Genomic DNA, 15,873 nt, shown 5'->3' with positions numbered 1-15,873 from the left:
CATGTGATTCTTTTAACAGTGGATTGGGGTGCTGTTTCTGTCCATCATACAAGCTAATCTCTTTAACTTGTGAAAGAAAAAATAATTCAAGTCCACACCCAAATATGCATTTTTAAAGTGTGCTATCACTGAGACTGTCCCTGTAAATCATTAAGCTCTGAATACCATGTACAGCTTTAAAATGTTCCAAAGATTTGTGTTTTTTTTGTCCTTTAAAATAACAAAAATCCCTCTTCAATGCATGAATGTAAAATAATCTTTACCCTTTATAACCACTTTAAGGAACCCCCCCCCCATCCTATAATTTAAAGAATTGCATATTTAACATGTCATCCTCAAAACGACTTTAAAGAATTGTCTTCCTGCTATAGAGTATTTAGAAAAAAAATGTATATTTGTGGCATTTGCACAAGTCCTCCATGGTTGTGCCTTGCTTCCCATGTCCTTTTTTGACAATAACTTACCTATCAACCCCACAAATGGACAGAATTTACCTCAACACCCCTCTCCCCCATTCTGCACAGACATCAATGTAACTCACTCAAATCCTCGGATTTGCTAAACATTCATCAGGACTTGTTTTATTCAGGAGTGAATCACATTTTGTTGGATTCGCTCATTAAACATTTTATATCTCTACTATATTTTTGAACCTTTAGTTACTAATGGAGGTGATATAGAAATGGAGTCTGCTTTCCCAGAAGTCGGGAATCCCAATATCCCAATAGAAAAGGAGAAGCCACGGGTTTACTTTCCAGAGACATGGATATGGCAGTTGGTAACTGCTGGGTGAGTAAGCCTCTGCAAAAATAAATTTTACAGAATGTTTATACAAATAAGCTGCCAAGTCTATTAAATGTTTAAGGAATTATTCTACATGAATGGACTGGTGGAGGGTTGAGGCCCTATTAACTTCCTATTTACTTTGGTGAATCTGTAGCTTACTATGTCCAATTTGCTGCAAGAAAGGCTACTATTGTACCTGGACCATTTATATGTAATAGAGGTGGTATACCACCAAAGGATATAAGGGTAACATCTTTACCTTTACTCTGGGGCAGGAGGATGCGCATTATGGTCTTCTTGCCATGAAATATGTACTTATTGTCCTAAAGTGAGTATATCATTTTAGTGAGTACAGTTGTATTAAATGCTAGCATGTAGCATACAGTATATAATTTACCATGGCAAATAATATCACAAGTTTGTGATTTTAGTTTAGTTTTGGACATATGGCAGCTTGTGGAATTACCAGCCAATGAATCAAGGTAGTTGATTTATTAAAGGCAAATAGGCAAGGGAATTTTCCCCCAGTTTAGTGAATGTGGTAAGCAAAATGTTTTAAAAAAAATTGTACTTTTGCTTGCACATGATTGGATAACGGAAGTCAGCAGAGCATCACCTCATTCAAAAGGCTAAAAGAAAATTCCCTTGCAAAGCATCTGCTTATATGCCTGTAGTTAATCAGCCCCTATATCTCAAGTTCCTGAGGTTATTATAAATGACCTCTTCCCCCATATATTTTTTCCATATTGTACATTCAGGGATAGCATCTCAGTGGGATTCTAGTAGTATATTTTGGAAAGTTACCAATGGAGCCTGCAATAATTAATGACACAGGAAGTTGCCCACCAGCATTAAAAAATAGGTTTAAGGTGTGTTGACTTTAATTTAAATATCTTTATTTCATTGCTTATTCTTTTTCTTTTCAGGGATGCTGGCAGAGCTGAATTCCACCACAAGGCTCCAGACACCATCACAGACTGGAATGCCGGGGCCCTGTGTATGGGCCCCAGTGGATTTGGCATGTCTCCTCCTGCTTCCCTTAGGGTCTTCCAGCCGTTCTTTGTGGATCTCGCCCTCCCGTACTCTGTAGTGAGAGGAGAAACTTTCACTCTCAAAGCCACTGTGTTTAACTACCTAAAGCAAAGTATAAAGGTAAGAACATTTATTTATTACAGGTACTTATATAAAGCCAAATATGTATGCAGTACTTTACATATATATTGTACATTCACATCAGTCCCCGCCCTCAAGTAGCTTACAATCTAAGCTCCCTAATTCACTTTCATACACATACTAGGACCAATTTAGACAGAGGCCAATAAACCTACCAGCACATCTTTGGAGTGTGGAAGGAAGCCCACACAGGCACAGGGAGAGTGTGCAAACTCCAGGCAGGTAGTGTCTTTGTTGGGATTTGTATCAACGACCCTAGTGCTGTTAGGCTGAAGTGCTAACCACTTAGCTGCTGTGCAACATTTTCTTTTGGACGCATTGATGGTCAGTAATAGTGTTTGGTCAGTGGACGTAAAGACACATGCAAATTACTCCAGTTTCACTGATGCTCTTGCAAACAGGTGCTTCCAAAAGGGTTCTAGGTTAATCAGGTTAACTATATTTATGTGTCAAATCTACTTGTTACACTGTAAAACTGTTGCACATGTTCTTAGCTTGACCTGCTGAGTTGGTTGATCCTGAGAAGGAAGGGTTAACACTGCTGGACAGGTTTTCCCGCTCTTTTTTTAGGAAGGTTACCTCCCCCTGCAGGTCATACTATATAAATAGGTCTCATTAAGTGCCCTGAAAAGCCGACCAGGGAAATGTAGCTGAATGCTGTCAGTCTTAACCACCCCTTCAGGGGAGCCCAGTCGGAGTTTCCAGTTGGGTCTACAACCTTTGGACTTATATGGACATGTGCCACCTTAACTGGACCCTGTTATAAAATATTGCTACCTCTTGTGGATTTACTGCCTCTTATGGACTCTTGCCTTGAGAAGGACTTTTTCTGGATTTAGCCACCTGTCTAAGTTATGACTACCTCATGGGGCACTACTTTGGGGCACTAGGGAGCTTTGTACAGGAAAGCGTGTGGAAGGTGTCTTTGGAGAACTGTTTACTTGTTACCTGCAACTACTTCAGTAAAAGATCTTTATTGTTCATCTACATTGTCCAGTCTGAAGTCTCCAAAAATCTCATGACTGCTGAGTTGGTAGACCAGTACATACTCCACGCTGCCCGCTAAGAAATGCTGCACACCTGAAGGGAGGGGTGTTCTCTAACAGAAGTGGTGTCCAAAGTACATTAGTGTCAACAGTGTGAGAAGTATGGCCACGCATTACAAAGAGTTAACTGTGCAAGTGTACGGCTCGCTTGTAAGTCTGGAGTACCACCTTAATGTTAATTTGACACAACCATGGCTCCTCATTATGGTTTAAGCATTATAGCGAGTGCAGTTCCACATTCTCCCCGTTAAGGCACTTTAGGCCTTGTCCACATGCTAGTTTTAGGTCCTGTCCAGAGCACTTTTGGTGCTACTAACCTTTTGTTTGCTGAGGGGCAATGCAGAAAATGCAATATATCATTAAAACCAATTACAATTCAACACAGATCTAAATTATGTAAGTTTATTTAAAAATCACAATTACTGCACCACAAAACTAAATTTTTGCATCATTACATGCTCTGTATATTGTGCTTTTAACTCTATCCTAAATTTACAACTAATTATAAAGACTTCTTTCCCTGTTGACAGGTACAAACCACCCTGCTACCTTCCTTAGAATTAGATGAGGAGCCATGTAGTGACTGTCAGTACAGCAGTTGTCTAAGTGTCGATGAAAGCAAAACCTTCTACTGGAAACTGAAAGCATCTAAGCTGGGTGAGCCGTGCGTCCAGCGAGAAAGTAAAATAACATCAATATCCAATGCAATACCCAACTTTTGTAGGGTTGATTTAAAAATAAAAGTTACGTTTCTTCTCCTATGACTGGAGCTACCACTGTTGACTTATTTTTAAAGGGTGCAGGTTCCACGATTGTCATGTTGAAGCTGGCTTCATGACATAGTGAGTTACTGACCTGAAATAAGTCTGAAGCTAGTATTGAAGTCTTAATAGTCTGAACTCCTCAGACAGGGGTTGAAATCCCTCTCCACTCTATCCAAAACCAAAAAATGTTTTGCTTTTAACTATACTTAAAAAAAAAAACAAGTCAGCATTGGCAGCTTCCATATTTTTATCTTTAAGGCTTCTCTTTATTTGGCTACCGATAAAAAGGAGCCCCGTCTTTTGGATTGGGTGGTCTGAACTCTGCAGTTTATACTGCTGGAGAGTCCAGTTAGGTACACCTAGTGGGGTGATGGTAATAGCTGCTACTTTGTGATTTTAGTATGTTTCTTTTTTTACAGGAGAATTAAATATCACAGTGAGGACAGAAGCCGTGAACTCATTTGAACTGTGTCAGAATGAGATACCCATTGTCCCCAGACAAGGCAGCTCTGATACAATTATTAAGCCACTGCTTGTACAGGTTAGTATGGTGATAATTCAATCTCATAATACGTTTATTTTATCAGGTGATTTACTGTGTAAGGTAGGAAAAATGTGTTGTGCTGGGTTTACAGTTGTGGCGCATTGCTATATTAGACACACTTTTGGTTGCAGCAGAATCTGGAGAGCCTTATCACAGAGAGCACAATAACTTTAATGGCATCCCATTCTTAGTCCGCAGGGATCAATATTGAGTTGGCCCACCCTTTACAGCTATAAGATCTTCAACTCTTCTGAGAAGGCTGTCCACAAGGTTTAGGAGTGTGTCTATGGGGATGTTTGACCATTCTTCCAGAAGCGTATTTGTGAGGTAAGGCACTGATGTGGGAGAGAAGGCCTGGCTTGCAGTCCAAAAGCTGTTCTATCGAGTTGAGGTCAGGACTTCCATTTCTTTGTGGATCTTGCTTTGTGCACTGGTCCAAATCATTTGGTAAGGGGAGGATTATGGTGTGTTGTTGTTTTTCAAGGGTTGGGGTTGGGCTTTACTCCTTAGTTCCAGTTAAGGGAACTCCTGAAGCTTCAGCATACCAAGACATTTTAGACAATTTCATGCTACCACTTTTGTGGGAACAGTTTGGGATGGCCCCTTTCTGTTCCAACATGACTGCACACCAGTGCACATTGAAAGTTCCATAAAGACACGAATGAACGAGTTTGGGGTGGGGGAACTTGACTGGCCTGCAGAGAGTCCTGACCTCAACCCAATATAATACCTTTGGACTGAATTAGAGTGAAGACTGCGAGCCAGGCCTTCTCGCCAACATCAGTGCCTGATCTAATAAATGCACTTCTGGAAGAATGGTCAAACATTCCCATAGACACACTTCTAAACCTTGTGGACAGCCTTCCCAGAAGAGTTGAAGCTGTTATAGCTGCAAAGGGTGGGCCAACTCAATAGTGAACCCTACGGACTAAGACTGGGATGCCATTAAAGTTTATGTGTGTGTAAAGGCAGGTATCCCAATACTTTTGGTAATATGGTGTATATCCAGCCAACTGTCTGCAAAAATCCCTTCATTCCTTATTATTTGCTTATACAGAAACAAGAAGCTACTCTAGCATTCTAATAGTAAAATGTGGTTGTACAAAGTGCTGCAAACCACTGCAACCAATTAGATTTACATTTTAATTATTTGCCTACAAAAAGTCTAACTCTGATTGGCTACTGTGCTTCACTGCACATAACATCTCATCAATCGCATCTTTCCCCATGGTCTAATTAGTTTTTTAGGTAAACTTTATTTGTATAGGAAAGGAGGGGGAGAGGGGTATGGCACTGAAAAAAATGATAACCAGTTGTGTGTGTACCTGGTGCACAAATAATAAAAATCAATATAGGTGTGTAAACTATATGAGGAGAGTAATAATGAAGTCAAAAGCTATACCTCAAATGTGTAAAAAACCCAGTGTAAAAGTGACTGTGACTAAGCACGTAGAGGAGAAATGCATAATTAAATTAAAAATGTAATTAAATATATAAATACATAAAATGACATGCACAAAAACACTACTAAAGTGACTCTGTGCAAGGTCATTTGCCAAAAAGATTGAGGTGAACAATATAAATCACACCTAGTACATAATGCATGAAAAACACTATTAAAGTGACAAAGCTAAATAATGCTGTGCAATAATGAAGTGTGATGTGCACTGAGGTAGTAGGATCAACAAAAAAATTAATAATAATAAAATAGCAGTGATATATCTTTATGAAAGTGTTAAAATAAGTGTTATGGAAAAAAAAGAAAGAAATAAGTGGCAATAATTAAAAATAAATATAAAAATATTCAGGTAAAAAGTCCAATGCAAATGTCCGTGTTTGAAATTGGCCGTGCTTGAAAATGGCCATGCGATCAAGTGAGGAATCCTCCTAGGTGTTGGTCCAAAGCAATACTGGGTGGGGTGGTAAGGTAAGGAAGTGCCCGTGCTCCTTGTTGCTATGATACATTGGATTTTTTACCTGAATATTTTTATATTTATTTTTATTTATTGCCACTTATTTATCATTGTCACTTTAATAGTGTTTTTCACGCATTATGTACTAGGTGTGATATATATTGTTCACCTCAATCTTCTTGGCACATCACCTTGCAGAGTCACTTTAGTAGTGCTTTTGTGCATGTCATTTTATGTATTTATATATTTAAGGTGCAATTTATTTATTTATGCATTTTTCCTCTATATGCTTAGTCACAGTCACTTTTACACTGGATTTTTTACACGTTTGAGGTATAGCTATCGGTTTTATTATTACTCTTCTCATATAGTTTACATACCTATATTGATTTTTATTATTTGTGTACCAGGTACACACACAACTGGTTATCATTTTTTCTTAGGCAGCGCCATACCCCTCTCCCCCTCCTTTTCTATACTTATATAACCTTTGGTTATATTTGAGGGAGGCTGCAGCCTTTCGTCTATCCTCAGCGCAGAACCTTTCTTTTTACTATAAACTTTGTTTATTTGTACTTGCAGCCTGGAGGAGTCCTACAAGACAAGTCTTACAGTTCACTTCTTTGTACTCAAGCTGGTGAGGAATTACTGTGAAATGTATAATTGTGGGTAATAGAAGAACACATCATGTTTTTGCCTGTTTTTGGGCTCAGTACCATAAACAATAGATAATTTCCAAAGCCAGTGCCTTTCCAGTTAAAATTTAAGTAAACTCATCATAACTGCCAGATGCAAGAAAACCAGATAGCAGTTGCCCACCCAGACTACAAGAAGGAGATGATTCTCATTAACAGGGACACACAGGTGCTTCCAGCAGTGATCATTGCAGGCTGTGCAGAGAGCAGCGAATAGCTGTGGCCATTGGCAATGTCATTATAGTGAACAGGGCCTGTGGTTGCATCTGTCCCCTTAGAACTGCTGACAGCCACAGAAGGAACTGCCGCTACAATTCGCAGAGGCCCTAATCGCCAGTGTGAATGTAGCCTAAGGGGGCCTAAAGGAGGATCATTAAACAAAATCTATTTCTAACTTTAGCAGTCCATTGAGTAACATTCTAGTACAATCCTCATAGTCTGCCCATCAATGCTATGCCCCCCTTCCTAGGACATTGGTCAGCTGGGGACGGTGTCCTTACAGCCCTGTAGGCGGTGGTGACGTTTAGCATGTTGTCAGGGCGGTCCAGGGTAACAAAGGGTGGGGAGGTAGTGCTAGCAGGACGTGCTGTCGCCTGCCTGAGTCAGGGCTCCTCATTAGCAATAACATGCTCACCTCTTTTGCATTGGAAATGCTACCAGCTCCTCCTTATGTTGCAACAGAGGGCACAGCGCAGCATGCATACACGTCCAACACAGCAGGAAGTGGGGTGGGAAAGGCAATGTTAGGATTTCATACACATTGCACAGCCAAGGGAAGGAGGAAAGTGGTGGGCCAATCAGTGTTTTGCTCAGCCAATGACTTCCCAGCCAGGAGTGGGAAGAGGAAGTTTTGTTTTCCTCCTCTGGTAAGGTTGCCAGGACAGGTGGGCTGGGCGGTCCTAGCAACCAACCACTAAAACAAGCAGTGGTAGTGGTGAGCAGGAGGTGGCACTTTAGCAGGGGGGGGGGGCAGGAGAAAAAAAAAATCAAATGGGCTTGTGAGAGATGGTTGGATCGTTTTGACCCATCCATTTCCTTGGCCGATGTTTCACAGATTTTTACAAACTGTCCATAAATTAACTGATGGTTGGCAACACTGGGCATAACTGCAAGCTGATAGTATTTAGATAGGTGCACAGCTTAGACATAATGAAAAGAACATTTTAAACTTGCATAGCTTGGACTTTCAATGGGGATATGGAAAATTTAGAGTTTTTGTTCCCCTGAAATCTCAACAAAAGTGTTATAATTCCATAAAGTCTCACCATTTTGACAACCTGTATTGGAGAAGGAGAATGAAGGGAGCTTTTGGTGGTTTTCAATGTGCTTTAAGTTGTTCCTTAGGCTATAAATGCTCCTTTCAACTCCAAGGACCTGTTCTTGTGTCACAAACAGCCTCCCTAAGGGCTCTTTCACACGGCCGCTCTGATTTCTTCTTCCGCTGCGGCACTTTTTTTTTTTTCACGGACACAGATGACACTTATGTCACCTGTTCCGTATGTCCGCATATCATCCCATCTGTTTGCGGATGATATACAGACATAATGTAAGTCTATGGGGATTGCGGATGTCAGCAGATGACACCACTGACATCCGATTTTGCATCCGTTCCGTTTTTTTAACGGAAGAAAAATAGGGTTCTGTTCCACTCCAAAAAACGGAACAGAACTGAAAGGACGCAAATCAGATGTCAGCGGATGATCATCCGCTGACATCCGCAAACCCATTGACATGCATTATGTCCGTATATCACCTGCAAACGGATAGGGTGATATACGGACATACGGAACGCCCGTGTGAAAGAGCCCTTAGAAATCTTAGTATTTTCACAGAAAGAGAAAAATCAGCTGATGGAAAAAAGCCAAATTAAAAAGTTAAAGTGACAGTACAAAAATAGCAATAAAAAACAAATACGAAATTCTAATCTAAATGAACTAAAACTACCTAAAATACACCTACCCCCCTAAAAAAAAAAAAAAAAAAAAAAAAGTTTGAAGTGCTAAAAAGGTTGATTTATACTAGGGCTAAGTTCTCTGCCAGGAAGTTAGAGGTAATTCTTCTCTTTAGGCCTAATGCACATAGTTGTTCAAGGGCTCTACAGCATACAGAGTCTACATGTTCCTTCTCCCAGGACCAACAGCTGCTGCGTGCAGCCATCCCTTGAGATAAATTGGAAGATGCAGCTGTACGCAATTGGCTTTGGGAGCTTTTACCAAGTGAAATTCAGCTTTATTGAGAACAAAACAAACCTGTGTAGTCTATATCAGTGGTTCTCAAGCACTGGGCTGTGGCCCCCTGCCAGGTTGCAGCCTCTCTCCTCCTGATTCTCCAACCAACTGCAGATCCCCTAACCTTCCACAGTGACTCCCAGGTCCCATAGTGCTAGTTGCCCCCCCCCCCCTCAGTGTCTTCATGCCCCTGAGAGCCCTCAGCCCCCAGTGTACCCTTCAGCCTCCCATAATTCCCTAAACTTCCAACAGTGCCTCTTAGCTCCCACAGTGCCCTCCAGTCAACCCACAATGCCCCTAAAAAGCCTCCAGCATCCTGGGGAACCCCAATCCCCTCCAGAAAATGTATCCCCTAGACTAGGGTCACTACATCTGCTACAGAGCACACTAACCCCCTCCAAAATGCTAATTCCCCACAGTGACACCCAGCCCATCCAGAGCCTTCCAGAATTTCTATAAATAAATAGCATTTATAAATGTTTTAATGTAAGGGGGGGGGGGTTGTTTAATGTTGGGTTATTGAAAGTTTTGGAAGATTTAATGGTCCCTGGGCCCAATATGGTTGTTGTTGTGATTGTGTATTTAACACCAGTGTGTTTACATTAGGAGACTCAAAGACAGAGAACATCTTTCTGCAAATTCCAGAGAATATTCTAAAAGATTCTGAAAGAGCATATGTAACTGTTTTAGGTAAGTTGTATGTAACAACCTAAAGTGTATGTAAGTGAACTTTTCCTATTTGCTTCTCTTTGGTCTCCCTAAAATTACATTTATAATGTTTATGATATCTTTTAAGTAGTGCAAAAAAATGTTTGTAGATCCTGCCAGAAATCCAGTGCTGTCCAGTGCACTCTGCCTATGTTATCTCAAGGAGTTTAACCAGTCCTCTTAGTTTTACTCTGAACTATTGAGCACCTCCCCCTATACTACAGTGATGAAGAGAGAGGGATGTTTTGTTTTTCAGAAAACAGAGCCTGAGCAGGGCTCAACACGGGTCTTGTGATTTCAGTGTAGAAAAGACATACAGTATAGTACGCTAGTAATAGGATGTGGCCTTCAGATCTTTCTATGCACTAGTAATACGGTTTGCCCTTTAGGTTTCCATACTCTAAAGCTGGATACACATTATGCAATTTTTGTTGTTCAATTTAGTTAAGATTTACCTTTAACTATGTAGTGCAAGGGCCTGTCTGATTGCATACAGTTTGAAAGTGTTTAGGTTTGACCTCATATTATATGGTTTTAGTAAATCTAAAAGAAAGTTGTACAAGAAAATTGTATACAAATTGTAAAGTGTGTAGCCAGCTTCAGACAGTGAGACAATAAGATGTGGCATTCAGTTCTTTATATACTTGGCTCACTAATGTACCATGCAGAGCACTTTAGCTACTATCCTTGGTCCATGTAAAATGGAGTAATAGCTTTTATTGTAGCTTTTCAGCAATGGAAAACAGCCAGGACAGTCTTGGAAGAGGATTATCTCCATAATCTTCTGGAACTGCAGATATGGAATTTACGTGGTGGTAAACTGGCCCACACAACTAATCCTCTCTGGACTCTGCTATGTGCAAAGCAATAGATGAAATGCTTCTGAACACCATTAAATGCATAGGAAAACTTTTCATTATTTGTAAAATCTGTTTTGATTTGTCTCTTTGTTAGGTGATCTGATGGGCACAGCTCTGGAAAACCTAGACCAGCTCCTGGCCATGCCATATGGGTGTGGAGAACAGAACATGATCCTTTTTGCCCCCAACATCTTCATTCTGCAGTATCTGGAGAAGACTCATCAGATGACCGATAAGATCCACAGCAAAGCTATAACATTTCTCAAGAGCGGTAAGCTATACATTACGAATTGTAACATGTCTGTCCAAAATTGTTATTTTAACCTCTGCAAAGAGTTAAACAATAATGTGTAGAATATCTGCTGACTCCTGCTGGTCCTGATGACTGCCTTTTTCCCCAGTGTTGTATCCTCATGCATTAATATATACAGTAAACTGATCCCTTTAATGTATAAATCCTGTGCCATATTAGGACTAAACAGGGTCCTAGAAATAGTCCATTCCATATATGTATCTTGTTCACATATTTCAATATAGGAAAATACCTTAGAAGTTTTCTCAAGGCTTCAATATTACCATGTGATTCTCTGATGGACAGTAAGCTATGGCACCAGTGTCCTCCCTCATATGCTAATACATAGTACTTCTCCCAGCTTCTGTTATAAACACTTTCACCTTCTGTAGCCTCTTTTACACCCCAAAACATTGACACAGAACTTCAAACTATAGCCAGCCAGGCAACTAAGCCAGGGCTCCAGTATGAATCCAGGTTGAGTTAAGTTGAGCACTTCCAGGTTCAGTGTAAAGAGAGGGGAAAGCAGAACTGCAATTTTCTATTCTCCATCCTGAACCTGCTGGTAGCACTCTGGGGCTCACGGAGGTGCCTGCTGTGAAGAGTCGCAACCTTTTGATTGTGCAAAAACCGATCAGGTAACAATGCACTTCATATACTATGGTATAAAATGAGTGTGGGTGTGGTTAAAATAGAATATAACCCAAAAAAATAAAAAAAGGCTGACAGGTAGGACTTTTATGGAAAAAGAGACCCTTTTGGTCTCTTCTGTCATAACTGCTTTTTTCTGCCTGTCAGCGTTAATGTACATTGAGCTGCTCATGTTCAGCTCAGCCTATTTTTATGGCACTGCTCTGTGCTATGATGACGTGACTCCTGTGCGCAGGCGCAGGAGTGACTTCATCACGACATGTCCAATCAAACAGCAGAACAGTGCAAACCCAGAAGAAAGACCAGGAGAAGATGGAAGCATCCATGGTCAGCGGGAGCACTGTCTGCGCAGTGCTGGAAGGAAGAGCTTACCAGGTAAGTCTGCCGTTATGACTAACAGCTCTCGTGGGCCCATGAAAAAAAGAAAACTGCTGAGTTAAATTCGGCTTTAAATATATGTGATATAAACCTGTGTGGTTTAGAGATATTGAGCTTGGTATATTACTACCCAGTTTTTATTATAACAACCAAAGTGTTTTCTACATTTTTGCTATGAAAACAATTTATAGTTCCTTAGCATAATTACACACAGCATACAGAACAAGAGAAGTGGTGCTGTGTTGCGTCCATACATACAGAATATGAATCACCTACACATGTGTATGTGCCCGATTTATTGGATAATGTAATATGTATTGCAATGTTTAAGATACGTACAGTTTTGTTAGAGTACCTCTGATTTTGTTCAGCAATGCCTCGTCACTATCACCTTAACCTTTCTGCACTGCTATTCTTTGCCTTGTCTATGCTTTTTATCTATATTTTACAGGTCAGTCCTGACTTCAATGGGCTCCCTCATGTCCAATTTAAACCCTGTACACACAAGCTGAATATCAGCCTAAATCAGCCATTACAGTAGAAACCATCACACTTTTGGCCCGTGTGTACATGTGTTTGTCTGACAGAAGGCTATCTCACAACTGGCTTCAGTCGAACGAGCATGCTGGGAAACCAACAACTGATTGGCAGCCAATGGCTGCAAGCGCTGACCACTGTGTTCTGGCAGGGTGGTGGTCACCCTTTTAGAACACAATAGCACAGAAGGGAGATCACTGGTACACTTATACCAGCTGGATGTTCTATATGTGTGGGCCCTCAGACACCCACCAAGGCCTACGCACCTGCCTAGATTTCAAGCACCAGCCTCCAGCTTAGCTTGAGATAATGTGTCTCCTTCATATATACAAGTCTAATATACAAACTTAGTTACCCACAGCAGCTAGTTGGATTAAGATATTCCTGGTTGAACTGGCAGAACAAGCCTGACCAATGGATTTGAGCTTTACAGACATTCTTATTCAAGCCATCTTTATGAATGAGAAATGAGAACCATCGTTGGTTTAAGAGGATGCAGTATTGGTATAAGTTGGTTATTACAAAAGGTCCCCAGCTCACTTTAAAGCTAGCCAGCAAGTAGGTTGGCTATAAGTTCGTTAGTAAAGAAATATTATGACTTGCAATTGCAAAAATATGGCAGTGAATTATTAATTTTGTTTGTTTGTTTTTCTTTTTTTTTTTTCAATAAAAGTTTATTGAATCGCAATAATAAACATGTACAGTATTAACAATGGCAGTATGACATATTGGTATAACTGTACAACATGTACATAAATTACAACATCATGTAATGTTGGATCAAAAGTTAGTGCAACAACATAAAACATGTAAGTCAGCTCCTGAGGTATAATGGGGGTATCTAAACTGGATACCCTCTCTCAGATGAGACAGGACCAAAGACATATGCCTGTCTCAAAGAAGGCCACTAGAGGGCGGGGAAGGAAGCGAAGATAGGAATTAAAGAAGACGAGTAAAGAGGAAAGAGAAGGAGAAGGAAAACTAAAGGGAAGGGAGGGGGAGGTAATGGAGTACTATTGATAAGTGGTACTTGATCAAGTAGCTCATTGTAGAAGCGTATACTAAAGGTCCAGGTGGAATGTGAGGGTTGATTGTGAGATTGCTAATCTTCAGTCATTTTTTTAAAATCCGAAGAAAGAGTAAATATCAACCATGGTCTCCACATGTCATGGAAGAGTCCGCTGTTTTCTTTTTTGATGGCTAGAGTTTCCTCCATTTCATATGTGGAAATTACCTTGTCTACCCAATTCTTAGTCGAGGGGACGGATTTGGAATTCCAGTATAAAGGTATAAGAGATTTGGCCGCGTTAAGTAGATGTCTCGTTAGAAACTTTTTAGATGACCCATATGAGAGTTTATTGATGTGTAATAAACAGCTTGCCGCATTAAATTCTAAGGTAGAACCAGTGATATGTTTGATCAGGAGCACAACTTTGTTCCAAAGGTTTTGATTATGTCACAACTCCACCAAATATGTAGAAATGTGCCTGTGTGAGCTAGACATCTCCAACACCTTCCGGAGTACTGTGGGGACCACGTCTTCATTTTCGCTGGTGTTATGTATCATTGCGTGCGGATTTTAAATGACGTTTCTTGAGTTTTTGTGCTCAGGGAGCATTTGTGGGCAAATACACAGGCCTTCTCCCATTCCCTATCAGAAATTTTGCGTGATAACTCGAGTTCCCATAATTTCTTATATTTGTCGTCAAAATTCGGCGACGGGGCTATAAGCCACTGATAGGTCATCAATGTCGTTTTCGATATTGGGGACTGTCTCTCACATATCCTCTCAAAAGCAGTTAGTTGTCTAGCCCACAAAGTTTTCTTTTTGTTATTTTGAACAAAGCTGTGCAGCTGGATATAATTCCACTGGTTCAATGAGATGTTTTGGGGTTTTAGGTTGTTTAGTTCGTGAAGAGATAGGATTTTTTGATCACGAATGCAATGTTTAATGAGCAAAGGATGGTCAGCAGAGCACTTTATATTAAGACCTGGAACAAAGTCTGGATTGTGGGAAACCGGAGTCAGAGGGCTCGGGTTGGTGGATAAGTTATATGATTTTGCTAGCTTGTGATAGATGGTAAGGGTGGTGTTGATTAAGGGGTGGTGTTTAACTTCAGAAGGGAAGTTGTGAGGGTCTGTCCAAAGCAGGAACTGGGTCAGATACCGGGAGCAGTGCCTCTCCATGGCCACCCAGTCCTTTTGAGTTGAATGGCAGTGCCAGTCAATCGCTCTGGTGAGGTGAGTGGCTTGGTAATATTTATAATAATCCGGGACCCCTATGCCTCCATTGATCTTGGGTAATTGCATATATTTTAGTTGTATCCTAGGTCTTTTGTTGGCCCATATGAATTTCCTTTGAATAGTCGTTAGTTTCCTGAAAAAGGAGGGAGGTATTGTGATGGGTAAAGCGTGAAATAAATAAAGTAGTCTAGGCAAGATGACCATCTTTAAGATGGCTGCTCTGCCGAACCACGAGAAATGTTTAACATCCCATTTAATCAGGTCATTAGTGATGTTTTTCAGGATTGGGATAAAATTGGCCTCATAGAGGGCATCTAGAGTTGGGGTAAGTTTGATTCCTAAGTATTTAAGTGAGGTCGAATCCCATTTGTAGGGGCAATTAGATTTAGTTAATTGTTTTACTTTATCGGGGAGTGAGATGTCCATGGCCTCCGATTTGGAATGGTTGATTTTAAAGTTTGATATGTATCTGAAGGTGCGGAAATGTAAGTTCAGTTTTGGAATGGAGATATGTGGTTGTGATATATAGAAGAGGAGATCATCCGCATAAGCAGAAACTTTGAATTCTCTTTCTTTAATTCCGAAGCCATGCACATCTGTGTCCCCGCTAATATGTCTAATTAATGGTTCTAACGCCAATATAAAGAGGATGGGTGACAAAGGACAGCCTTGTCTAGTTCCCTTCTTTAGAGGGATAGGGGCAGAAAGGATGTTGTTCACCTTAACTTTGGCTGTGGGATTAGAGTAGAGGGATCTTATCCAAGATATCATACTACTTTTCAGTCCTATATGTTCACAAATCATCAACATGTAGTCCCAGGCCACTCTATCGAAAGCCTTTTCGGCGTCGGTTGAGATTAACAGACCTTCAATTCCTAATTTGTGGGCTCCGTGTATTAAGTTCAGGGATCTGATAGTATTATCCCTAGCCTCACGGCCTGGCATGAAGCCTACTTGTTCAGGGCCTATAACTTGTTGCAATAGCGGTCTTAACCTATTTGCTAAGATTTTTGCTAACAGCTTCACATCTAGATTTAGTAGGGAAATCGGTCTA

General features: G+C 40.6%; 1 protein-coding gene across 1 annotated transcript in view; it reads left to right on the top strand.

Moving 5' to 3' along the window:
* Positions 1 to 15,873, top strand: part of LOC309564224 (alpha-2-macroglobulin-like protein 1) — a 368,264-nt gene that overhangs the window by 152,412 nt on the left and 199,979 nt on the right. Inside the window, exons 18-24 of the mRNA XM_082268851.1 lie at positions 660 to 789; positions 1,713 to 1,938; positions 3,536 to 3,662; positions 4,189 to 4,310; positions 6,809 to 6,863; positions 9,756 to 9,839; positions 10,812 to 10,988. Of these exons, the coding sequence (XP_082124977.1) occupies positions 660 to 789; positions 1,713 to 1,938; positions 3,536 to 3,662; positions 4,189 to 4,310; positions 6,809 to 6,863; positions 9,756 to 9,839; positions 10,812 to 10,988 (921 nt within the window). The remainder of the gene's footprint in view (positions 1 to 659; positions 790 to 1,712; positions 1,939 to 3,535; positions 3,663 to 4,188; positions 4,311 to 6,808; positions 6,864 to 9,755; positions 9,840 to 10,811; positions 10,989 to 15,873) is intronic.

Source organism: Pelophylax lessonae (genome assembly GCF_965119305.1).
Source record: "Pelophylax lessonae genome assembly, chromosome: 9".
NCBI lineage: Eukaryota > Metazoa > Chordata > Amphibia > Anura > Ranidae > Pelophylax > Pelophylax lessonae.
The sequence above is the reverse complement of the archived record's forward strand: the minus strand, read 5'-3'. Positions and strand labels throughout refer to the sequence as shown.